Source organism: Narcine bancroftii, chromosome 10, assembly GCF_036971445.1.
Source record: "Narcine bancroftii isolate sNarBan1 chromosome 10, sNarBan1.hap1, whole genome shotgun sequence".
Taxonomy (NCBI): domain Eukaryota; kingdom Metazoa; phylum Chordata; class Chondrichthyes; order Torpediniformes; family Narcinidae; genus Narcine; species Narcine bancroftii.
Genome location: NC_091478.1, coordinates 25,861,168 through 25,884,926, shown reverse-complemented (window position 1 = coordinate 25,884,926; position 23,759 = coordinate 25,861,168). Strand labels below are relative to the sequence as shown.

At 45.6% G+C, this 23,759-nt stretch overlaps 1 protein-coding gene across 14 annotated transcripts in view; it reads right to left on the bottom strand.

The window, feature by feature from the left end:
- LOC138744328 (slit homolog 1 protein-like) overlaps positions 1 to 23,759 on the bottom strand; it is a 245,922-nt gene that overhangs the window by 87,345 nt on the left and 134,818 nt on the right. For all 14 annotated transcript variants that reach the window (XM_069900273.1, XM_069900284.1, XM_069900285.1 and 11 more), the window contains 9 exons: positions 22,208 to 22,352; positions 19,958 to 20,032; positions 16,192 to 16,335; positions 15,277 to 15,420; positions 9,724 to 9,890; positions 8,936 to 9,068; positions 7,614 to 7,682; positions 4,568 to 4,639; positions 3,283 to 3,354 (listed from right to left, as the gene is read on the bottom strand). In XM_069900273.1, the coding sequence (XP_069756374.1) occupies positions 3,283 to 3,354; positions 4,568 to 4,639; positions 7,614 to 7,682; positions 8,936 to 9,068; positions 9,724 to 9,890; positions 15,277 to 15,420; positions 16,192 to 16,335; positions 19,958 to 20,032; positions 22,208 to 22,352 (1,021 nt within the window). The remainder of the gene's footprint in view (positions 1 to 3,282; positions 3,355 to 4,567; positions 4,640 to 7,613; positions 7,683 to 8,935; positions 9,069 to 9,723; positions 9,891 to 15,276; positions 15,421 to 16,191; positions 16,336 to 19,957; positions 20,033 to 22,207; positions 22,353 to 23,759) is intronic.

The window sequence follows — 23,759 nt, the reverse complement described above, 5'->3', positions numbered from 1 at the left end:
AGGGTGGTCAGTGAGATTCTTTCTCCCAAGGTAAAAATGTCAAATATAAGACGACATGTGTTCCAGGTGAGGTGAGGAAATTCTAATTGTGTGGAGTAGTAGATATCTAGATCAGGCTTCCAGATGTAGTGGTGGAAGCAGAGATGTGAATACAGGTGGACCTCAACTTACGATGGTGTTCTGTGCCGGCACTCCCATTGTAAGTCGAAAAAAATTGTAACTCCAAAAAGAATTCCATACCTACCATTTTTTATAATTAAATGTTGAATACACCATGTTGAGTGTTGAATACAAAGACTGTGAGTGTGGTTGAATCAGCATTGCAAGAGAGTATGCTCTATGATACTCTCGCGCGATGATGTCATTGCCCAGAATTGTGAGAGTAGCGTGCCACACATCACAAGTTCAGGGACACATCGGAATTCAAAATCAAGAGTACAAATTCGAACCATCGTAACTCAGAGTCGAAATTCAGATCATCATAAATCAGGGACCATCTGTATGCAGGGAATGGAGGTTCGAATGCAAGCAGTTTGTTACCATGCTCTATAATTCAAAGGAACTTTCACCTGAAGTCCAACGTGTAACGATTTGCCTTATGCTTTGCTCCTTCATGAAACCTGGACAACTGGTATTAACAGCACAGGACCATGCAGCAGGTAATCAAGAAGCCAAATGGAATGTTGGCTTCATGGCTGGAGGGATTGAATTTAACAACAGGTTGGTTCTGCTGCAACAGTACAGGGTACTGGTGAGACCACTCCTGGAGTACTGTGTGCAGTTCTGGTTTCCTTACTGGAGAAAGGATAGACTAGTTTTGGATATGTTGCAGAAGAGGTTCAGCAGGTTGATTCTGGAGATGAAGGGCTATTTTATGAGGAGAAATTGGGTCTATACTCATTGGAGTTTAGAGAAGGAATCATATTGAGATATATAAAATTATGAAAGGAATAGATAAAATAAAAGCAGGAAGGCTGTTTCCACTGGCAAGTAAGACGAAAACCAGGGACTGAGCTTCAAGATTCGGCGGGGAAGATTTAGGGTGGAGATGAGGAGGAACTGTTTCTACCAGAGAATAGTGAATCTCTAGAATTCTCTGTCCAAGGAAGCAGTCGAGGCTGCCTCATAGAATGTATTTAAGACAGAGATAGATTTTTGAATAGTAGGGAAATAGAGCATTATGGGGAATAGGTGGGGAGATGGAGCTGTCCACGGCCAGATCAGCCATGATCTTATTGAGTGGCAGAGCAGCCTCAATGGGCCAGATGGCCGACTCCAGCTCCTTTATCTGATGTCCCTGTGCTCTTATTAATTGAGACAAATGGGTTCTGTATAATAGCCATGATTGGTGAGTATAGAGGTTGGGAGGAAAGGGCTTATTTCTCTGCTGTACTCCCAGTTCTGAAGATCACTTGTGAAATCTCTTCCTGTGCACCTTCTCCTATATTTCAGTATTCTTTCTCGTGGTAATGAATATTTGACATCCACTTTCAAATGTCAATTTCGCAGGCTCTGTGCTTCAACCTTTTCTCTGCCCAGTGAGGGAGCAGGACTGTAATTAGGAAGTGATCTAGTGGCACAGTTCCCAGCAGCTTGTCAGATGACACCGCTCCAGGGAGCTAATGAAAGCTCTGTCCTGTTAAATAATCTGCAAGCGTGTCACTGAGTTGGAGGTTCTCTCTGACTGATGAAAACATTCTCCATACAGCAGGGCAGTGCCAACACCTGTGAGAGAGAGTCTTCAAAAAGGTGCCTGCAGTGTCTTCATCAAGATACTTCACGTTTCTCAGAGTCAAAAGGTTAACTGCTTTGTGACACAAAGGAAAGTTGTGCTTATCAAGAGATAGAGAAGGGGTGAGAGAAACAGATGCTGGAAGATGAATTAATGTGTGGAGTGAAGGAGGTAATGAGGGTGGGTGAGGCAGGCCCACATCCCTCTCACTCCAGGCCTGCAGAGAGTGCAAGGCTGCTGTTTGAACATAGAGGACATCAGGTGTGAGATCTCACACACACACTCAATACACTCACACAAACACACACACATACACTCATGCACACACTCACACAAATACACACAGTCAATAGACACTCACGCATGCACACGCTCATACACCGACTCCCAGACATACCAACTCAACACACACACACACACACACAAAACAGGTATATATTGGAACACATACATCACCTCTGTGCAAGGATACACAGAGAAAGCGCAAATACAAGCACATACATCAATAAACTCGTACATTCAGAAATCTATGCACAACACACACAACATGAATGTTCATATTTGCTTACAATTTTTTGTGCAAACAAATATAAAAGTGTACCCACAGTTACACAAAATCTGTACAACCAACACACACCTTTTTACACAGAGATCCCACTTAATTGGCAGGTGAACGACCAATCTTTAAAGCCAGGTGGGTCATTCATACTGAACCAAGAAACGCCGGATCAGTGCGGCATCCCAGAGCAAATGGAGGCGGGACCTGCAGCATTACAGTGTTGGCATCCTGTGTGATGAATTATGTACACACCAGACAGTGACAGCTCTCTGTACACAATAATAGCAGATGAATTTGAGGTGCGTTATCTCCCCAGCCAATATAGTTCAGTTAATATTATATCTAATTCAATCATTGTCTTGACTTTGTTGCTTTCATTTCAAGCTTGAATCTTCCGCTGGTAAGTCTAATGCATTCATTGTCATCAATGTGTCACAGCCTTTGATTGCCCTGGACCTAGGAAGCTGGGTACGCCTTTAGACAATGCGAAATGCATTGGCTTTGATACTACCTACCTTGGAGATTAATACACAGGATGAAAATGACCCCCCCATCCCGTGTTCATTGCGTTTACACAGGTAAGTGAAGTGGTTAAAAGGTGGCTAATTCCCCTCTTTTACACAAGGGCACACACGTTTGTGCATGAAAACTACAGCACAACAAAAACACCTTCTCCAGCAGGGTGGTGAGGTATTGCTCCATGATCCTGTCTCACATAGAGACCAGGGAATGAACCAGAGACCAATGCTCAGAAAGCCACTTCCTGCATCATATTTTGGTCCCTGTCTCTCTTGTGCAAGCTGGGATGGCGGCTGGTCTGAAGCTCCCACCCACGAATAGCTCCTTCCTTTAAACCTCTGTCCCCTCTACAGGTCCTGGACAGGATGGGGCAGACCCAAGGTCTGATGCCTAGCACCCATCTACTGTTCTTCATCTGAAGATGATCACGGATCACACACAGAAAGCTGTGAGTGTGCCGAGCAGGACTTACAGGAGCCGTAGAGAGCGGAGACCTTGGAACGCAGAGGCAGGGATGCATCGTAGGGAATTGTAGCTTAGAATCCTGGGAAAAAAGTGGGGGAAAGATAAAAGAAAATAACACTAATGATGCTGGAAAATAAAACTGCAAATCTTCATCAAATTGTGCAGTATAGAAAGGCCATTCAACCCATCGAGTCAATGCTGGTCATCAACCACTCATTTATTATGATCAAACACTTTATTCTTTCCACATTTCCATCAATTTAGCCCCCGAATTCTACCCCCACACAAGGGTCGGTTTACAGCATCCAATTAACCCATCAGCCTGCACATCTTCAGGTTACAGGAGAGAACTGGAGCATCTGGGGAATCTACATAAATTCTGTAAGAGTGGATTTTTATTCCTGATCTGAAATTTTTTGGTAATGATTGTGAATTCCACCAGGGAAAATTTTCATTCCCATAGATTTAAAACTATTGAAAACTTCAGCACAGAAACAGGCCCTTCAGCCCTTCTCCATCTGTGCTGAACTATTATTCTCCCAAGTCCCACTGACCTGCACTCAGTCCATAGCCCTCCATACCCCTCCCATCCATGTATCTGACCAAATTTTTCTCAAATGTTAAAATTGAGCCCACTTTGATCACTTCAGCTGGAAGCTTGTTCCACTCTCCCACTACCTTTGTGTGAAGAAGTTCCCCCTCGTATTCCCCCTAAACTTTTCCCTTTCACCCTTAACCCATGTCCTCTAGTTTGTATTTCACTTACCCTCAGTGGAAAAAGCCAACATGCATTTACTCTGTCTATCCCCCTCATAATTTTGTACACCTCTATCTAATCTCCCCTCATTCTTCTACACTCCAGGGAATAAAGTCCTGACCTGTTTAACCTTTCCACGTAACTCAGTTCCTCAAGTCCTGGCGACATCCTTGTATATCTCTTCTTCATGTTTCTGTCTCATATTGCAAATAAACCCCCATCTCCCCTGAATATTCTGAATATTTGTTGAATCTTAATAAAGTTAACCCTATTATTTATAATTCAAGCAACTAGCAAAATAAAATATTGTGGAAAAAAAATAGGTACAATAATAGAGAAATCTAAAATTGGCATGCCTTGCCATTAGTTTGCCAATGAATACAACCTCAAACAACCAGAAAATTCACTTATCCGGCATCTACCAATTCCCTGTAGGTGCCACATACCAGGGGTTTTACTGTACACCCTGTAGCTGATACAGTTGTCCAGGTGGTGCCTGCACATTCTGGAGTGGGCAGGAAGACAAGCTACTTACAATGTAGTCAGCTGACTCATGTTGCTGAAAGACATGTTGGTCAAGGAGCTGATACGGTTGTTACTCATGTCCCTGGAAGAAGAAGATGATTGGTATCACTGATGGGAAATGGGAAGAGATGGTATTCAAGTGGGAAGGGACTAACCTCCCACCTCTGAACACCCCCCAGGACTTCTTCAATTCAAAGTAGTAAAACATGAAAGTCTGCAGAAGTTGTGCTTGTCGTAAAACAGGAATGCTGGAGGAACTCAGCCCGTCCTGCAGTGTCCAAGGGAGGTACATCTTTACCTCTTTTGGTCGCTGTGAGACCCGCTGAGTTCCTCCAGCATTTATGTTTTTATTTAGTTCAAATGCCTTCCAAAATGTGCTTTATAAAGATGAAATAAAGATTATATTGGATCATTTTCATTTACCTCTCTATGTACCCTGCATTATCTGATTACTGTTGTCTAATTAATTTGTTTATCTGTTATTATTCCACCACCTACTGTTTGGCTGATTTGCCTGGATAGCACACCAGACAAAGCTTGTCATTATATCTTGGTACACATGACAATAAACCATTCAATTTAAATACTACTACACAATTTATAATCATTACCCTGTCCCCTCCCTGTCTGCAGTACACAAGTACATGCACATCATTGAGGATGGGATTTGGAACAGGGGTTAGTAGGGGCTTTGGCAGGCTCAAAGCTACAATTAGCCCAGTTTACCACATCCCAGTGGCAAATGACAGCCTATCCTGGGGGGAAACTGCCCCCAGGGTTAGCCTGGCAACACCTGTTAGAAAGCTCCCCAACATGGGGCAGTGAAAGTAGAGGACGAGGAGGAACAAAATCTCCATCTTGGTGGCCACGTGGTAGTCTGAAACTGGGTGGCCAAGCACAGCAGAGACGCTGAGAACTAGAAGAAGGAGAAGAACATTGGGAACCACTTCTCAACTCTCCACCGTCTTCATCTGCCTGGATGAGGACCAGAGCAGAGATAAGGAGAAATCTTTTCACCAGAGAGTGGAATTCGATGCCAGAGATGCCTGTGGAGGCCAAGTCAATGAGTGTATTAAATTTTGTGACTCATTCATGACAATAAACTGTATCGTGATTCTGATTCTAAAGCAGAGGTTCACAGGTTCTTGATTAGTAAGGATGAGAAGGCAGGAGAATGGGTTTGGGAGGAAAACTCTAACATCAAGTGGCAGAGCAGAATCGATGAGCCAAATGGCCTAATTCTGCTCCTACATTTTCTGGTCCCAGCGGCTTAATGTAACTGAGGAAAAAGCATCCCCCTACATTGCCATCCAATCAACCATTCTGAACATTAATCTCTGTGGTATATCAAATCTACAAAATTAATCACATTGTCCAGAGATCAAGAGTCTGATGGACTGGGCCTCCAATCTATAATGTCCTGAAATAATCAACAAAATGCACCTCCCCTCCCCCGAGGGAGCTGCTTCAAGGGAATTGGCCTCTGATATCATCAACCTATTTTCATTTCATTTACTCAAGTTCAGATTTATTGTCAGAGTACATACATGGCATCACATACAACCCTGAGATTCTTTTACTTGAGGGCCAGGTAGAATTACCACTGACTGGTAGTGCAAAAAAAAATTGAACTCAACAATAAAGAAATGTAAACAACCTGACTGTGCAATGCAGAGAGAAAATAAATCAATAAAGTGCCAACGTAAGAGTCCTTAAATGAGTCTCTGATTGAGTTTGTTGTTGAGGAGTCTGATGGTGGAATGTAGCACCTGTTCCTGAATCTGGAGGTGCGAGACTTGTGGCACCTATACCTCTTTCCTGATGGTAACAAGAATAGAGTGTGTGCTGGGTGGTGTGAATCCTTGAAAGTTGCTGGTGGTCTCTGATGGCAGCGGTCCATATAGATGTTCTTGATAGTGGGGAGGGTTTTGCCGTGATATCCTGGGCTGTGTCCACTACCTTTTCCGGGGCTTTACAGTGGGGGTTTTAGTGTCTCCATAGCAGACTGTGATGCAGCAGGACAGCACACTTTCCACCACACTTCTGTAGAAATTTGCCAGGGTTTCTGATGTTATACCAAAACCTATGCAAACTCCTGAGGAACTAGAGATACTAACGTGCATTCTTCATGATGTGTTGGGTCCAGGAAAGATCCCAAGACTTTAAATTTGCTCACCCCTCCACCTCTGATCCCCCAATGATCTCTGGTGTTAGGGAGCAATGTTTGACATTTCACCCCAAGAATTAGAAAGTTTCCTCTCTCCCCCACCTCATTCCTCGTGTGAACCCTGATGTGTCTGCTTCCAGTAAGGGAACAGGACCCTCTGTATGCATCAATATGCTCCCAGATAGACAAGGAGGAGATGTCGTTTCACCCCACTTCCTACTGGATAGCTGTTTCCCCCTAGAACTCCCCAAGGAGTTGTTATTTCAATTGGGTGGAGATGCTTTGGGGCAGGGGTCAGCTGTAAGATGGATCAATGTGAATCAATTAGGTGTACAAAATCATGAGATGAATAAATCAGGGTGAATGTAGAGTTTTTTTTCCCAGAGCAGAGGATTCAGTACCCAGATGACATGGGTTTTACCCTTTGGACTCCATGTCCCCATTTTCCAGGACTGGTTTTATACCCAACCACCAGCTGATTCATACCATAGTTTACCCATGGACTCAGTTTGGAGTAAATATTATGAAAGGTTAAAATGTCTGGAGACCAAAGGGTTAAGGTGAGGGGGAGAGGTGGGTGTGTGGAGAGATTTATACTTGAACCTGAGGGATAACTTTTTTTTACACAGAAGGTGGTGGGTGTATGGAACGGGCTGCCAGAGGAGGAGCTGGAGGAAGGTACTATTGCAACGTTTAAAGAAAATATTGGATGGATGGATTTATGGATAGGATGGGTTGAGAGGGATATGGGTCAAACACAGGCAGGTGCAGGGTGGGCAAGTTGGTGTTTTCACACCATGTGGTTTGGTGACTCTTTACAGTCCCCTGTAAGTACACCAAATCCCTCCAACCCACTCTTTCTGACATCTGGTTCCACCAAAATACCTACACAAGTTGGAGATGCTGAAAGGTGTAGAGTACACTGGGAACTGTACTGAACTGGTTTCCATCCAGGTACCTGGAAGGCAAGGTGAAGAATGAGTGCTGGTGGAATTTCCTGAAGGGGCCCTTCATTTCATCCAAAGGGACTTTAGATCCACTAGTTGATGTGAGTGTACACTTTCCCAGCTGGTACAGAACCGACAGCATGCCTCATGACAATGACAATTCTGGGCTCTCATCATTTTTCCTCCATTGGCTTTTGATAATCTGAAACTCTGCTGTGTGGACTCTCTGCTGTGTCTTTTCATCCACACATCACCCATCTCCCTGACCTGTACCCAGTCCTTCTCCAAAGACCCTGTTACAAAATGATTATCCTTGCATCAAGTACTCCCCATGGACACCACTTCCTATTATAGACAAGTAACCCCTTCGCCTCTATAACCCATTCCTCCCAACATTCCTTCCTCTCTCTGTAACCCCTTCTGGCCCAACAATCCTCCCCATCTCTGTAACCACTTCCACCCAACATTCTTCTCTCTCTTTACAATGCCGTTTCTCACCACCCCTCCTTCTCTCTGCAACGCTCTCCTCCCAATACCACTCCCTATTTCTGTAACCCCATTCAACTCAACACAACTCCCTATCTCTGTAACCCCATCCTCAACATCCCTCCATATCTCTCTAATCAACTCTGGCCGAAACACCCTCACATTATAAATCCTGCTGCCCAACACCCTCCCTATCTCTGCAACCCCTCCCAATGTCTACAACCCCTCCATCCTCCTTATCATTGCAAGGCCCACGTCCCTCCCTTTCTCTGCAACCCCTCCCTCTCTCCCTATATCTGTAACTCTTCACTATCTCTGTAAACCCTTCCACCCCTCCCTATCTTTGCAACCCCTCCACCTTCCCTATATCTGTAACCCCCTCCTGCCTTTCCTCCTCCTCCCTTTCAGTAACACTCACCAGCCCCAACACCCTTCTATCTCTGTCATCCTTTATCGTCCTCCTTTTTCTGCAACCCTGGTACCTCTCCATAATGTGTTCATTTTCCACAGGTCAAAGGTGGAACTTCACTGGAGTGTTAGTAAACAAAATTTAACACCAATTCTCTAAAGAGATTAGGGTTTGGTGCAATCTTTGCATTGCCCATCCTCCTGTTCATCTGTCCCCTGACTCCTTGGTTGAGAGGTTTCTCCATCCTGACATGACAGGATGCCCAGGAAAGGGGTGTCAGATCAGAGTTGAAATGTGTTATTGGCATCCATGGCACCAGAGCCACCATGAATCCAGCCCCCATAAGGGCATTGCCTAAGCCTCACTCACAGCTCCGTCACATTGCGCGGGATGCCCTTGGGTAGTGCCTTCAGGTGTTTGTTGCTGCAGCGCACGACAGACTCCAGGCAGGAACACTCCGTGGGGCACTGAGGCCGTGGCATACACATGCTCTCCTCAAAACCTGCAGCAAAGACCACACTATCATATAACCAGCATTCACCGTGTACCTCAGCTCACAGCTCCCACCCTGGGAGTGTGTGATGGACAGTGTAGGGGGAGCTTCATTCTGTATCTAACCCGTGTTGTCCCTACCCTGGGAGTGTGTGTGTGTGATGAGATGGTGTAGAGGGAGCTACACTCTATATCTAACCTGTGCTGTCCCTGGCCTGGGAGTGTGTGTGTGTGATGAGATGGTGTAGAGGGAGCTACACTCTATATCTAACCTGTGCTGTCCCTGGCCTGGGAGTGTGTGTGTAATGGGATAGTGTAGAGGGAGCTTCACTCTGTATCTAACTCGTGGTGACCATGCCCAGATAGTGTTACAGACTAATGGGACAGTGTATGGGAATTTATTTTAAATTTTAAGGTATTTCATTTAATAAATCAAAAACACTGAAATGATGGTGTTACCAGCAGGGTCCATGTCACACCAGCCCCTTCAGTGCCTGTGAGTCCAGGAGGGCCTCCAGAGAGGTGAGGTGAACCTCATTTCATGTTGGGTGGTGTTCCTGTGTGATATGGACCCACAACCATGTCACCCTTCACCCCACCACACACAACATGGCAATAAACAAGCTGATTTGTTCCCAACACAAGCAGCTGTGTGATGAAGTTACCTTCCTCACACCGGAAGTCCTGGTGGGCCACATCCTGCAGCGGGATCTCTCGCAGGAAGTCCGGCTTATGGCAGCGAGGGTTCCCACTCACGATTTTCCTCTTCCTCAGCCACTCTCCCAGCCAGGATAGCTGGCAGTTGCAGTTGAACGAGTTTGCGAGCAGGTTGCTGGAATCAGTGGACCAGGGCAGGTCATCTCTCAGTGTTGTATCTTCTAGCCTCAATCAAAGTCAGCGTGTGTTCACTCGTGCCAGTGTCATGAGCACATGTGTAGTTCTGTTTGTGAGTGTGGTGTGCGTGCACATGTCTGTGTGTGTGTGTGTGTGTGTGTGTGTGTGTGTGTGTGTGTGTGTGCGCATGCATTTGGGTGTGTGTATATATGCCTGTATGTGTGTACACACGTTTGTGTGTGTGTGGTACACCAACATATACATGTGCATACTGCACACTCTACATGGCTGTGTGAATGTGAATGTACATGCTCATGGACACGGAATCTGGACTAAATGCACGTTTATGAAATATAGTGTCTGTTGGCGATGCAGTTGTTGACCATTGTTCACAGGTGAATGGCATGCACTGAATCCAGGGGACTGGAAGAGGGTGCTGCACTGTCAGGTTACATACACAGCTGTCCTCCGTAACTCCATCTTCCCATCCCTGGGCTGGATCCACTTACACTCTTTCTTTTCAAACACACATCTTAATCCCTTTATATTTCATTATGGCGTCAGTCGCTGCTTGTGATAACAACTTCCCCCCACACCCCTTGTGACAAACCCTTTTCACCTAATCTGTGCTCAAACACTCTTTCTCTATCAGTTCTCTGGAACCTTGTGTAATTTTTGCTTACAATTGCCTTCAGTCTTTGAGCTGTCTCTCTGCCTGCCCTGACCAATGGTCACTGTATCCCAAGCACAGACCTAATAACCCTCCTTGTAACAGCATGCTTGGAATTACCCAGCTGCAGAGGGTTTGGACACTAATTGAGCTTCACAATATGTCATCCATGAACAATACTGACTCATACAATCAGGCAGGAGGTCAGAGGGTGCAGGGCAGCTGTTGGGACAGGAGCCCAGTACTGATGTATCAGGTTTGATTCAAGCACTCGCATTTATGTGTGTGGAGCATGCACATCAAGTGATCTGAATTCTTTGTTCCAGAGGGTTGTGGATGCTATTTCACTGAGGGAAAATACGTTTTGAAAGATTGGAGAATTACAATCTATGTGAAACTAACACAGAAGAGGAAATGAGGCCAGAGGCAAATTACTCATGCTTTGGTACGAGAAGCCTGAGAGGCTGAATGGCCTTTCTTGTACTCTTGTGGTGTTGTGGAGCTGGGATGGATATTGTGGGCACACAATGAGATCGGTACATGGCAGAGTGTTGGGGGAGGAGCGGGGAGAAAGGAATAAAGAAAGTATACAGATTGTGTGGAGCACAAATTGGCCTTTTTTTCTCTGCTTGGAAGTAACAGCAGTGGTGCAAATGACCCCACCACCCAGGCCATCAGGAAGAAGGTACAGGAGCCTGAAGACAAACACACAATGCTACAAAGCCAACTTCTTCCCCTCGGCCATTAGATTTCTGGACCATGAACCTACGGACACTACCTCACTTTTTCTACACTACAGTAGAATCTGAATTTAACATGATCCGACTTAACATGAATTCAGATATAACACAATGAATCATTGAGCTTGGGCTTTGGGCTGTCACCAGGAATGAGTACAGGTGCTTGGGACTCGCAGGGACTTGGGGCTGCCGTGAGCAGCGGGGACCTGAGGCTGCCATAAGCAGCAGGAACCTGCGGTGCCATGAGGACCTGGGGCTGCCTCGAGCAGCGGGGATGGCCAGCTTACTAAAAATTATTTTGTGCTTTCATTTCAACTGTAACTACAACAATTTACTGGGACCCCTGATTTAGCGCAACCCCGCTTTTTTGTGATGCGATTCTTTGGACTCAAACCATTGCATTATAACGGGGTTCCACTGTAGTTATTTAATTTTAAATATTGTATTTATGGAACTGTAATTTACAGCAAGTTTTAACCTGCTATACTATTACTGTAAAACAACAAATTTCATGACACATGGTCATGACAATAAACCTGATTCTGATTTTGACTTTAATAGATCATTTAGCAGGCACCATGCAGCCGGACTGGGTTCCTCATATAGTCCACACCAGTAAGGTTGGGCAACTCCCTCCCCTGTGGGGCACAGACAGCCTTCAGAATAATTGTGGTCATTGTAACTATGGTATAATTGTATCCATGGATATAAAAGGTTTAGAGGGACATGGGCCAAGCACAGGCATAGAGGACTAGTTCAGGTTGGCAAGCATTGGCAAGTTGGGCCAAAAGGTCTGCTTCCCTGCTGTAAAACTCTACAACTATATACCATTTAAATTTTGACTCCACTCCCACCTTGACATGTCTGTCCATGGCCTCATGCACCGCCAAACCAGGGCCACCTGTAAATTGGAGGAGCAACACCTAATTTTCCATCTGGACACTCTCCAACTGGATAGCATTAACATCGACTCTTCAGTTTCAGCTAGGCCACTTCCCATTCTCCCTCTCTTCCCCATCCCTCTATCTCCTTTCCTCCAGCCTCCAAACCCTTTCCCCCCTCTCCATTCACAGAACCATCCCTCCTCCCCCTTTTTTCTCGTGTCCTCCCACCAAGTATTACCCCCTGGCTGTGGGCCTGTGCTCCTCCCCCTGCACCCCACCCCCCCCCCCCCCCCACCATTTCATTCAGGTGCCTGTCTACATTTTATCATACCCTGATGAAGGAATCAAGCCCAAAACGTTGATCTTTATCTTTGCGATATAAAGTATGCTGTGTGACCTGCTGAGTTTCTCCAGCCTTGTGTTTTTACTTCAACCTCTGCGTCTGCAGATTTTTGTGTTTCACTCTTCCTTTTTATTGTTGTAGTCATACAGTGTGGAAACAGATCTGCTGACCAAAATATCCCTCAATAATGGTCCGACCCACCTGTGTTCAGCCCCTAACCTATCCATGCATCCATCCAAATGTTTCTTAAACTACTTGCCTCAACTACTTCTGTTCCATACACCCACCATCCACTGTGTAAAAATGCTACCCTTCAGACCCCTGTTCAATATCTCCTCCCACTTCACCTTAACCCTTTGTCCTCTAGTTACCGATTCCCCTACTCTGGTCAAAAGACTCTATGCATTCATTCTCATAAAAATTCCAGATCACGACTTGAATTTAAATGTCACAGCTGCCATGGTGGGTGGATTTGAACCCAAGTCTCTCAATTATTCATTATGCAGCTTCAGTATTTGTCCAGTAATTTAACCAACACTGTTGGGCTAACATGTCTCCATCTGTGCTGCTGTCTCCATGTAGTACATGTAATATGCATCTCCCTGGAGTATTGGCTTGGATGTGTGCAGAGAGAGGAACCACATGGGTCATCTCAGATGGGCAATGGTGATGGATGTGATTGGTCAGCATGGGGTTCAAGAAGTTGTTTTCATCTTTTATTTGGTCCCCTCCAAAGGCCTTTAACATTGGCAGTCAGCTCTGTGGCTGCATTCAAATTTTAAATTTAAATTTTGACCCACGAGTTCATGCTACTGAATTTACACCCAATTAACCTACACCCCCCTGTACATTTCGAACAGTGGGAGGAAACTGGAGTCCCCAGATAAAACCCATGCAGATACGGGGAGAACATACAAACTCCTTACAGACAGCACAGGATTTGAACCTCAGTCATGATCATTGATGCTGTAAGGATGTTGCACTAACCATTACATCAACTGTGACAGCCTGGGAACTAAATCCTCACCAGAGAGGCTGAGGTATTCAAGGAGACAATATCTCTGGGAAAAGGGACTGTATTGCCTGTAAAAGTGCTAGCGTACTGAGAGTGGAGTTAGACCTGGACGAGCAGCCATTTGGTGCCTTTCTTCAATTGACTGCCATTTTGGTGAGACTGCAATTGGAATATTGTTAGCATAGCGGTGAGCGCGATGCCATTAGTGTCAGCAACCTGAGTTCGAATCCAGTGCTGTCTGTAAGGAGTTTTTACAATGTCACTGTGTCTTCATAGGTTTCCTCCAGGTGCTCTGGTTTCCTCCCATTCTTTAAAATGTACTGGGGGTTGTAGCTTAATTGGTGTACGGGGGGGATGGGGGGCATGGAGTTGTGGGCTGGAAGGGCCTGTTACCATGTTGCACGTCCAAATTTTTAAAAATTGATCTCTTTCTTACATAAGACAATTAGATATAGGGCCAGAAATAGGCCATTCAGCCCATCAAATCTGCCCCACCATTCAATCATGAACTGATCCATTTTCCCACTCAGCCCCCCTGCCTGGCCTTCTCCCCATAACATTTGATGCCCTGGATAATCAAGAACCTCAAATACACCCAATGACCGGGCCTCCACAACTGCAGAAGGGGGTCATGCAGGTCGTGCAGGGAAGGTTCAAGGTGGGCAGTGGGGCTGATTGGGAGGATGGATCAGCTCATGATTAAATGGCAAAGTGGACTCGATGGGCTGAATGACCTATTTCTGTTCCTTTGTCTTATGGTCATATGTGCAGGTAAAGCTCTGCTTCATGTGGAATGTCTGTCTGTGGCTCTGGAAGGAGGTGAGGGGGAGAGATACAGGGACAAATTCTGCACTTTCTGTGGTTACTGTGCCTGGGGGAGGGGGGGGTGGAAAGAGGGAATAGTGAACTGGGGAGTCCTGGAGAGGCTGTATAGGCTGAATACAGGATATTTACCCCGTGGAGTCTAGAGCCAGGGTCTTCATCTCAGAGGAAGGTGATGGCTATTCCGACTGAGATGAGGAGAAATTTCTTCACCCAGAGGCTCATGAATCTCACAGCTGTTCACCCCAGAGAGCAGTGGGGGCTCAATAATTGAGATCCTTCAATAAAGAGGTTTCTAAAAACATGAGGGACATGGGCAAGTTGGGATGAAGGGCCTGTTCTGTGCCACATGGCTAATAGGGGACATGGGAAGAGTGCAGGAATGTTGCATTGAGGCTGGAGATCTGCCCCAACCCTTATGGATAGTTGAACTACCTCAAAGGGCCAAAGCCAATCTTGCTCCATTCTCCTTAATTCAGGTGAATGATAGAACCATAGAACTACAGCGCAGAAACAGGCCCCTCGCCCCTTCTAGTCTGTGCCGAACTATTTTCCTGCCTAGTCCCACTGACCTGCACCTGAATCATTACCCTCCATATTTTTCTCAACCATGTACCTATCCAACATTTTCTTAAATGCCAAAATTCACTAATTCAGCTGGCAGCTCATTCCACACTCCCATCACTCTCTACATGAAGAGGTTCCCCCAATGTTCCCTATAAACATTTCCCCTTTAAAGTGAAGCATCAACTCCTGTAGCTAAGGTCCCATTCTTGAAAGAGCAGTTCTTTTTAACAAATTATCTGGTTGCTAGCATACGGTTCTATCAGTTTCCAATACACATACTGGCTGTCTTCTTTCCAATGTTCACTTTCTACCTTGAACTTGATTGGATGAATATATTACTCACAGGGTGGAAAGTGAGTGCAGTGTGTCAAAGGCAGCTGGTGTGATGGTGGCAATCTGGTTGTCATAGAGAGAGAGCAGGCGGACAGCATTCAATCCTGTGAAGCTGTCGTTGTGGATACAGCTGATCCGGTTATTTCTCAACATCCTGGGGAAACGAGAAACAGTGAGTCCTTAAATGTGACAGAACATTCCAACACTGAACAGCCCCTTCAACCCACAAATGTTGTGCTGACCTATGTAAACCTACTCAACAACAATTTAATTTTTTTTCTCCATCTCACATCCATAACTCTCTATTTTCTCACATCTATGTGGTGTGTTTATGTGAGAGAGAGAGAGTGTAAAAGAGAGAAAGAGAGAAATATGGGTGCGTGTATGAATAAGTGAATGTGTGTGAGTCTGTAAATATATATGCATTGGGTGTGAATGTGTGGGAACATGTGTGTGAGTACAAGTGAGAGTGTGTATGTAAGTGTGAGAGAATGTGTGAACATACATGTGTGTAAGTGTGCAAGAGAGAGCATGTAAATTAGAGAGAAAGTGTGTGTGCATGCAATATAGGAGTCTGTGTGTGGGTGTAGGTGTGGGTGTGTAAATATGTGAAAATGCATGCGAGTGTGTGTGTGTGGGACTGCCACGCCGGTAGAGGGGGATGAATGTTCCCGCATGGGACTGCTGAGCTGGTGGAGTGGATAGGAGATACCCATGGGACCGCTGGGCTGGTAGGGATGGGTATTCCCTCATGGCACTGCTGGGCTAATAGAGGGGATGGCAGATCTACATGGCACTGCCAATCTGGTGGAGTGGACGATGGTCTCCCCATGGCATTGCCAGGCCAGTAGAAGGGATGGAGGGTCCTGCCAGGCAGGAAGAGTGATGAACATTCCCCCATGGCTCTGCAGGGAGTGGTACTTACAGTGTTCTTAACCCATCCAGGCCTCGAAACATCCCGCTTCTTATGGAATCAAGATGATTGGCAGTCAGGTGCAGCTCGGACACTGACGAAGCTCCTTCAAATGTCCCATCTTCAATTTCCACAATCTTGTTGTTGCTCAGGTTTCTGGGAACAAACAAACAGAGGCAGGTCCAAGATCAGAGGTGTGTGTGTGTGTGTGTGGGCGTGCATGCGCGATTGTTTGACTTTGACATTGTGTGTACGTGTGCACACGTGATTGTGCATGTGTGATTGTGTGTGACATTGTGTGCATGAGATGATGTGTATGATGCATGTGCACATGTGATTGTGTGTGCGCGCACATAGGATTGTATGTGTGATTGTGTTTGCAGCTGTACGTGTGCACACATGATTGTGTGTGTGTGTGTGTGCTCATGCGTTATTTAGGAACAGACATTATCACAGTGAGAACAGTGCAAGGAGTGCACCTCTTCACAAAGTACCCAGCCGCCCTGTGAAGTCTGTGGCAGAATCTGCAGCCCCACCCTGGCCCCACAGGCATTTGGGTACCCACAGAACTGGGGTTGAAGCCTGTCATCCCCAGGTAGATTAAAAGTGTTGGGTATTAGCATGGGAGTCCTGATATCTGCACATATTAACATTCAGATTGTAAGTGTTTAAGCGTCATTGAGTGTATGACTGCGTCAGTTAAGAGTGTCTGTTAGATGTATTAAGATCACAGGAGCAGCAACAGTCCCCAACACATGCGACTTATTTACTAATCAGAAATGTGTTAATTAACATTAAGAGTCCCTGTGGTTTTCATGTTGTTAGTAGATGCTAGACAGCACCAAAATCAAGCATCTACAATGCAGCACTCTGAATTATTCTGCATTCCTATGTTCTCTCTCTCATACTGCCCACACAGGAAAGGGATTTTTGATTGTATCATGGGCAGAAGGGACAGGCTTGTGATTTTAATTATATATCTATTTTGGATCGCTATGTATACATGTTGTTTGTGTGTAGGGGGTTTTGTGTGTTTGTGTGTGTGCATGTGCGCGTGTATGTGTATGCACTATGGTCCAGAGATAGGCTGTTTTGTCGGATTGTATAAGTCTATGTACAATCAGAAAACTATAAACTTGAACTAGAAACACACGTTACATTGTCTGATAAAGTATTGTTGTGTGTGTATTGGTGGAAGAGATCGCCTTATCACTTTCTAAAGCAAATTTCTTAAGAGGCTTCCTGCAGTGAAATTGCAACCTATGATTGGTGAGCTTTGTAACCTAGTTCAGATCTCTATAAACATTTTATGTTTATTTATTTCACTTCAATTCCATAAAAGCTAATTTTGATTTCATATGGGAATGATTTGTGAATTCCACAAAGGCAATTTCTGTTACCCAAACTCCCATAACGTGCGGCTGGGCGGGGGGGGGGGAGGGGGCGGCAGAGAGGATCACTTGGGTCTCCCTCCACCCCATCCACCCCCACCCCTTTCCAATCGATATGATCTACTGGGAAGAAGTTTACCAGGAAACTGAATGGTAACTTTTTTTTATTACACGGAGGGCTGCCAGAGAAGGTGCTTGAAGCAGGGACTACTGCAACGTTTAAGAAACCACTGGACAGAAACAGGGATATGATGAGTTTAGAGCTGTGGTTTTTAAACTGCTCCCCTAAACTCACATATCACTTTAAATATTCCCTATGCCATTGATGCTCTGTGATTAGTAAGGGATTGCTCAAGGTGGAATATGGATGGGAAGGGAAGGTTGAGAATTACTGCTCTAGACCCAAATATTTTGCTTGAGAAAAATTATAATTGGCCCATTTCCTTTGGAGTTATGAAACCGTGCACATAACGAGTCAATTAGGGATGATTAAAGTGGTTTGAAAACCACTGGTTTAGAGGGATATGGGAGAAACATAGGCAGATGGAACTGGAGTAGATGGGACATTTTGGCCAGTGTGGGCAAGTTGGGCCAAAGGACCTGTTTCCACGTCCCTAAAATCTGCAGATTTTTGTGTTGCTCTTTTCAGTTTTTAGAAGTGTAACCTTTGGGAACATAATCCCTCTCTACATTCCTGTCACCCCTCTCTCTCTCTCCAACTAACCATGGTCGCAGGATTTGAAATGAAAACCCAAAACTGTTCTGCTCCTGGATTTTAGTTTTGCTCTGGAATAATCCAATTCCTGCTGAACTTGTTCCAACCACCCTATCATCCACTCCATTCCAAACTCCTCTCTTCTTCACCCCCAGAGTGAAGCACAGAAACCAATAGCCCTCTTGGAACCTAACCCTGTGACCGCAGGAGATGCTCCACTTGTGCCCACACCTCCTCCCTCACCACCATCGTGGCCCCAAATAGTCCTTCCAAGTGAAGCAATGCTTCAATTATCAGTCTGCAGCGGTCATCAACTGCATCCAGTGCTCCCGTTGTGGTCTCCTCTACATCAGAGAGACTGGGCGCAGAGTGGGAGATCACTTTGAGGAGAACCTCTGCTCAGTCCACTTCAGTAGCGTGGATCTCACAGTGGCACCCTTTTTAAATTCCCTTCCTTACATTTTAATTTAGACATACAGCACGGTAACAGGCCATTTCAGCCCACGAGTCTGTGACACCCAATTAACCTACAACCCCCCCATACATTTTGAATGGTGGGAGGAAACCAGAGACCCCAGGGAAGACCCACGTAGACTTGGGGAGAACAGACAGCACGGGATTTGAACCCCAGTCCTGATCGCTGGTGTTGTCAAGGATTTGTGCTAACCGTTACCCCAACCGTGGCGTCCATGTCTGACACGTCTGTTCATGGTCTCATGCACTGCCAAATTGGAGGAACAACAGCTCATCATCTGCACCCCTCCAACCCAATGGCATTAACATTGGCTTCTCTGGTTTCTACTAACCCCCCCTCCCACTCCCCTTACCCCTGCGTCTCCTTTCCTCTAGTTCTCTCTCTTCCCTTTTCCCCGTCTCCTTTCACACAGCCAAAATCAATTCTCACCTTTTCTCTTATCATATTTGTTGGTCTGGTCTGGTCTCCTCCCCCTCCCATTCTTTCTCCTTTCTCACTCTGTCTTCACTGAGATGCCTGCCTGCTTTTTGTTCACACCTCGAAGAAGTGCTCAAGCCTGAAATGTCGTTAATATAGCTTTACCTCCTTTAGACACAGCAAGACCAGCCAGATTCCTCCAGCATTGCTGGGTTTTTTTTCTTTTCTCCCCATCAGTTTCAATTCTCTGACCATCAACCCCTCCCACCCTCCTCCTCCTCCTCAGCCTTGAGAAGTGGCTGAACCAGATTCACTCCTGTCTAAAGACACCATGCTCCAACAAATCCCCTCCTTACCACTTCTGCTCCAAAACTCTTTTAAATTCAAATTCAGACAAACAGCATGGTAACAGGCCATTTCGGCCCATGAACCCATGCTGCCCAATTAACCTACACCCCTGGTACATTTTGAATGGTGGGAGGAAACCGGAGTTCCCCCACCCCCCCCCCCCCCCCCCCACCCAGCCTGGGAAAACCCACGCAGATTTGGGAAGAACATACAAACTCCTTACAGACAGTGCGGGTTTGGAATTAACCACTACACCAACCATGCCACCCGGTACTAACCATGCCGCCCCCTACCACTTCTTCTGCATCCTCCTGCATGATCTGACTGTGGAAGAGAGCCTCAAGAATGTCACCATGGAGGAACAAGGTAAAGAGGGCAGGACCTGCAGGAGTGGGGAGGAAAAAGGGGGAGGAGAGAGAAACATCAACTCACATTTTTCTCAACTGCGGAAGCTTCTGGAACAAACCGGTGGATTCCAAAAGCGAAATATCATTGTTGATCAGACGTCTGCAGAACAAAGTAAAATATCAACAGAATTTTAAAATCAAGTCCCAAGAATAAAATTCACTAAAGAACTCGATCATGCTCGGGTAAGCTACTGAGAGAGCTGGAATTTTATCACATTAAATTGTGAATAGTTACTGTAAATTATAGAAACAGTCAAGGAGAACAAAATCACAGGGATGCAAACACAACCTGCTGGAGGAGCTCAGGTCAAGCAGCATCAATGGGAGGAAAGGAATGGTTGATATTTTGAGATGAAATCCTTTATCGAAATCCACTTTACAAGAGACCTATCCTGGGCACACGACACCTCCTCACACAGCTGCTCTGCCTGTGGACTCAGCTTCACTTATTTGCTGGTTCCCCACAACCTTTAATTCCCTTATTCTTCACAAATCTACCTGAGGCTTAAATAAGTTCACTGAGGCAGCCTGTTCCATAGATTCATTACCCTCTGGGAGAAGCAGTTCCTTCTCTGTATTAAATCTAATGTCCTGAATCTTGAGGCAAGGTCCTCCAGTTCTAGACTCATCTGCCAGTGGGAGCAACCTCTCCATTCCAACTTATCTTTTCCTGTCAGAACTTTATACTCATCTCTCATCCAGCTCTCCGGGGTGACGTGACAGAAGTGGATAAGATGAAGAGAGGCACTGATCATGTGGATGGACAGAGGCTTTTTCCAAGGGGCTGAACTGGCTAACTCAAGGGGGCACAGATTTCAGGTGCTTGGGAGTAAGTAAAGGTGGGAGGGGGGGGGGGGTGATGCAAGAGGTAGGTTCTTTACACAGAGAGTGGTGGAATGTGCTTCTGGCAACAGAGGTGGAGGCAGGGACAATAGGATCTTTTAAGCGACTATTAGATGGGTACATGGAACGGAGTAAAATAAAATGTAATGAAGTTGGGAAATTATAGACAGTTGTTAGAGTAGGTTATTAGGGTGGCACAATACTGTAGGCTGAAGGGCCTGTACTATGCTGTGGAATTCTTTGTTCTGTGTTTCCTAATAGGCTAACCTCCTTATGTCCGGAATTAACCTCTACAATATCCCTCATCCTTCTAAACTCCAATGAGAATTTTTATGAGTGTAGTCCCAATTAATAGCGTTCCATTGAGTAGAGTTTCAATCTTGTAGTCCCAATAAATATGATCCCACTGGGTATAGACCTAATGGACATAGTCCCAATAGGTATAGTACCAATGGGCATAATCCCAACGGACATAGTCCCAGTGGGCACAGTCCCAATGTGTATAGTCCCAATGGTACGGTATAATAGCTCCAGAACTCCCAGGGAATTGTGGACCACATATGGCTCTGTTCATTGTCATTGATCCTTGATCACAGCATGGAAATAGGCCCCTCACGAAGGCAGCAGACCAGCAAAGAGCTCAGTGGTTGAAGGACCCACACAAGCTGCAGGCAGTTGGCGACTTGTGATTAAGGGACCCACAGAAGCTGTGGGCTGTCGGAGACTGGCTCATGGGAACCAGGTATTGGAACTGGGATTCGAGAGGGTGCTGAGGGCAAGAAGGGCTCCCGAAAGGCCTCGGGTGCAGGCTTCCTGATCGTGTCAGAGGTTTGGATCTGGAGCTTGGGTTACCGATGGATCGAATGGGAGTCTGTGTAGCCACAGAGGCTGCGGGAGCGCTGGAGGCGAATCCATGGACACAGTGACTCTAATGGGACTCTCTTTTGCTTCTCTTTCTCCTATTGTTAGGGGCGCTGGGCAATGTTTGCCTCACAGCAAACCAATGGTTGAAGTATATCATGTATATTACATTTTTTTAGTATTATTACGTGACAATAAAAGGAACCTTGAAACCTTCAGCCCATCTTGTCCCTGCTGTCCATTTGCCTGTGTTCAACACAAAACCTTTCCTATCCATCTACCTCTCAATGCCTTTTAAATATTACATTGTCCCCACCTCTCCTACTTTCCCTGGCAACTCATTCCACACATCCACCACCCTCTCACAGAAGAAAGTGCCTTTGGGTCCTCTTAATCTTTCCCCTCCCACTTCAACTCTGCGCCCTCCAGTTTTGGTTTCCCCTCGCCTGGGATAAACCTTGTGAACTCTTATTTTATCCAAGCCTCATGATTTCAGAGGAGAGAGAGATGAGGCTGGCTTGTGTGTGCATGACGTCTCTGTGGAGGGCTGCCTGTCCCCTTGCCGACTCACAGCTCCATGGTTGATTGTGGGATGAAGTCCGGGACCTTGGTCAGTTTCTGGTTGGAACAATCCACCACATTGGACTCACAGCGACATTTCAGTGGACAGACCATGTCCCTGTTACACTCACTCCCCAGCCGTTGATCTTCAGTGCCTGCCAAAATAAATGAAACATGGCCTGCAATAAGTGACTTCTCACAAGAAATTCCCCAGAGTCCTTCCCTTTATTCTTGCCCTCTCACCTTCCCACTTCAGTCTCGCTAAAGAGTCCTGAGTATTGGATGACCATTTCTCCCCACTGAGTCCCCCCAGCTTCTCACTGTTTTCATTTTACTTATTTCTATTTCTCCCACCTCCTCATATTGCCTTCAACATATATTTAGCCTATCAAGTCAATTCTGGTTTACCCATCAATCCCATTCCTGCGCATTTCCTAGCAATTGAGGAGCTTTGGTACGTCATCAAAGGCTCTTGCAAATTTCTACAAGAGTACTATGGAGAGCATTCTGACAGATGGCATCACTGTCTCATATGGAGGGGCCAACGCACAGGATGGGAAAAGGTTACAGAGAGTTGTAAACTCGGCCAGCGCCATCACGGGCACCAGTCTCCACTCTATCGAGGATATCGACAAGAGGCGGTGTCTCGAGAAAGCAGCCTCCATCCTCAAGGACCCTCACTACCCAGTCCATGGCCTCTTCGCACTGCTACCATCAGGAAGGAGGTACAATACAAAAACAGCTTCTTCCCCTCCACCATCAGATTTCTGAATGGACAATGAACCACAGACACTAAAACAGTTTCTCTTCTTTTGCACTAATTTATTTATTTTTGAAATGTAATTTATAGCAATATTTGTACCTGTAACATTGCCACAAAACAACAAATTTCTTGACATGTTCATGATAATAAATTCTGATTTTGACACGCTCATTAACTTCACACTGATCAACACTTCCATTGTGGTTATTTGCAGTATTGAATCAACAGATTAACCACGTCAGTTTTAGTAATTGGGAGAAAATTGGAGCATTTGGGAGAAACCCACATTTGATGATTTCAGTCCGCTGTGCCCCCCAGCAGGGGCGGGGGGGGGGGTGGTGGAGTGGTGGAGTGGTGGGAAGGTAGTTGCATGGCCTGCTTGAGAATGGTTGGTTTATACTACCAAAAAGTATAAATTTAGCATGGTCGACAGGAAAAAGAATCTCAGGGTTGTATGTGATGTCATACACGTACTGACAAATAAATCTGAACTTGGAACTTTGACCCCCTTTGCAGGCTTTTTGGTGGAACCGTCCATCTTTGGATCATCAGAAAAGTTGGCGACTCGATATCTTCACCCTCGAATAACATAAATAGTTGGTGCCACATGACTCTGATACCTGCCATTTCAAAATGACCCATTTTATCAACTCTCATTTTTATGAGAATTAACCAATCCTCTGCGTGCTAATATGTTAACCTCCGATCTTGTAAAATATATCCCAGATAATTGTAACGATCTACGTCTCAACACTCTAAAATAGCACGGTGACAATTGCCGACGGTTAATCTAATCCCA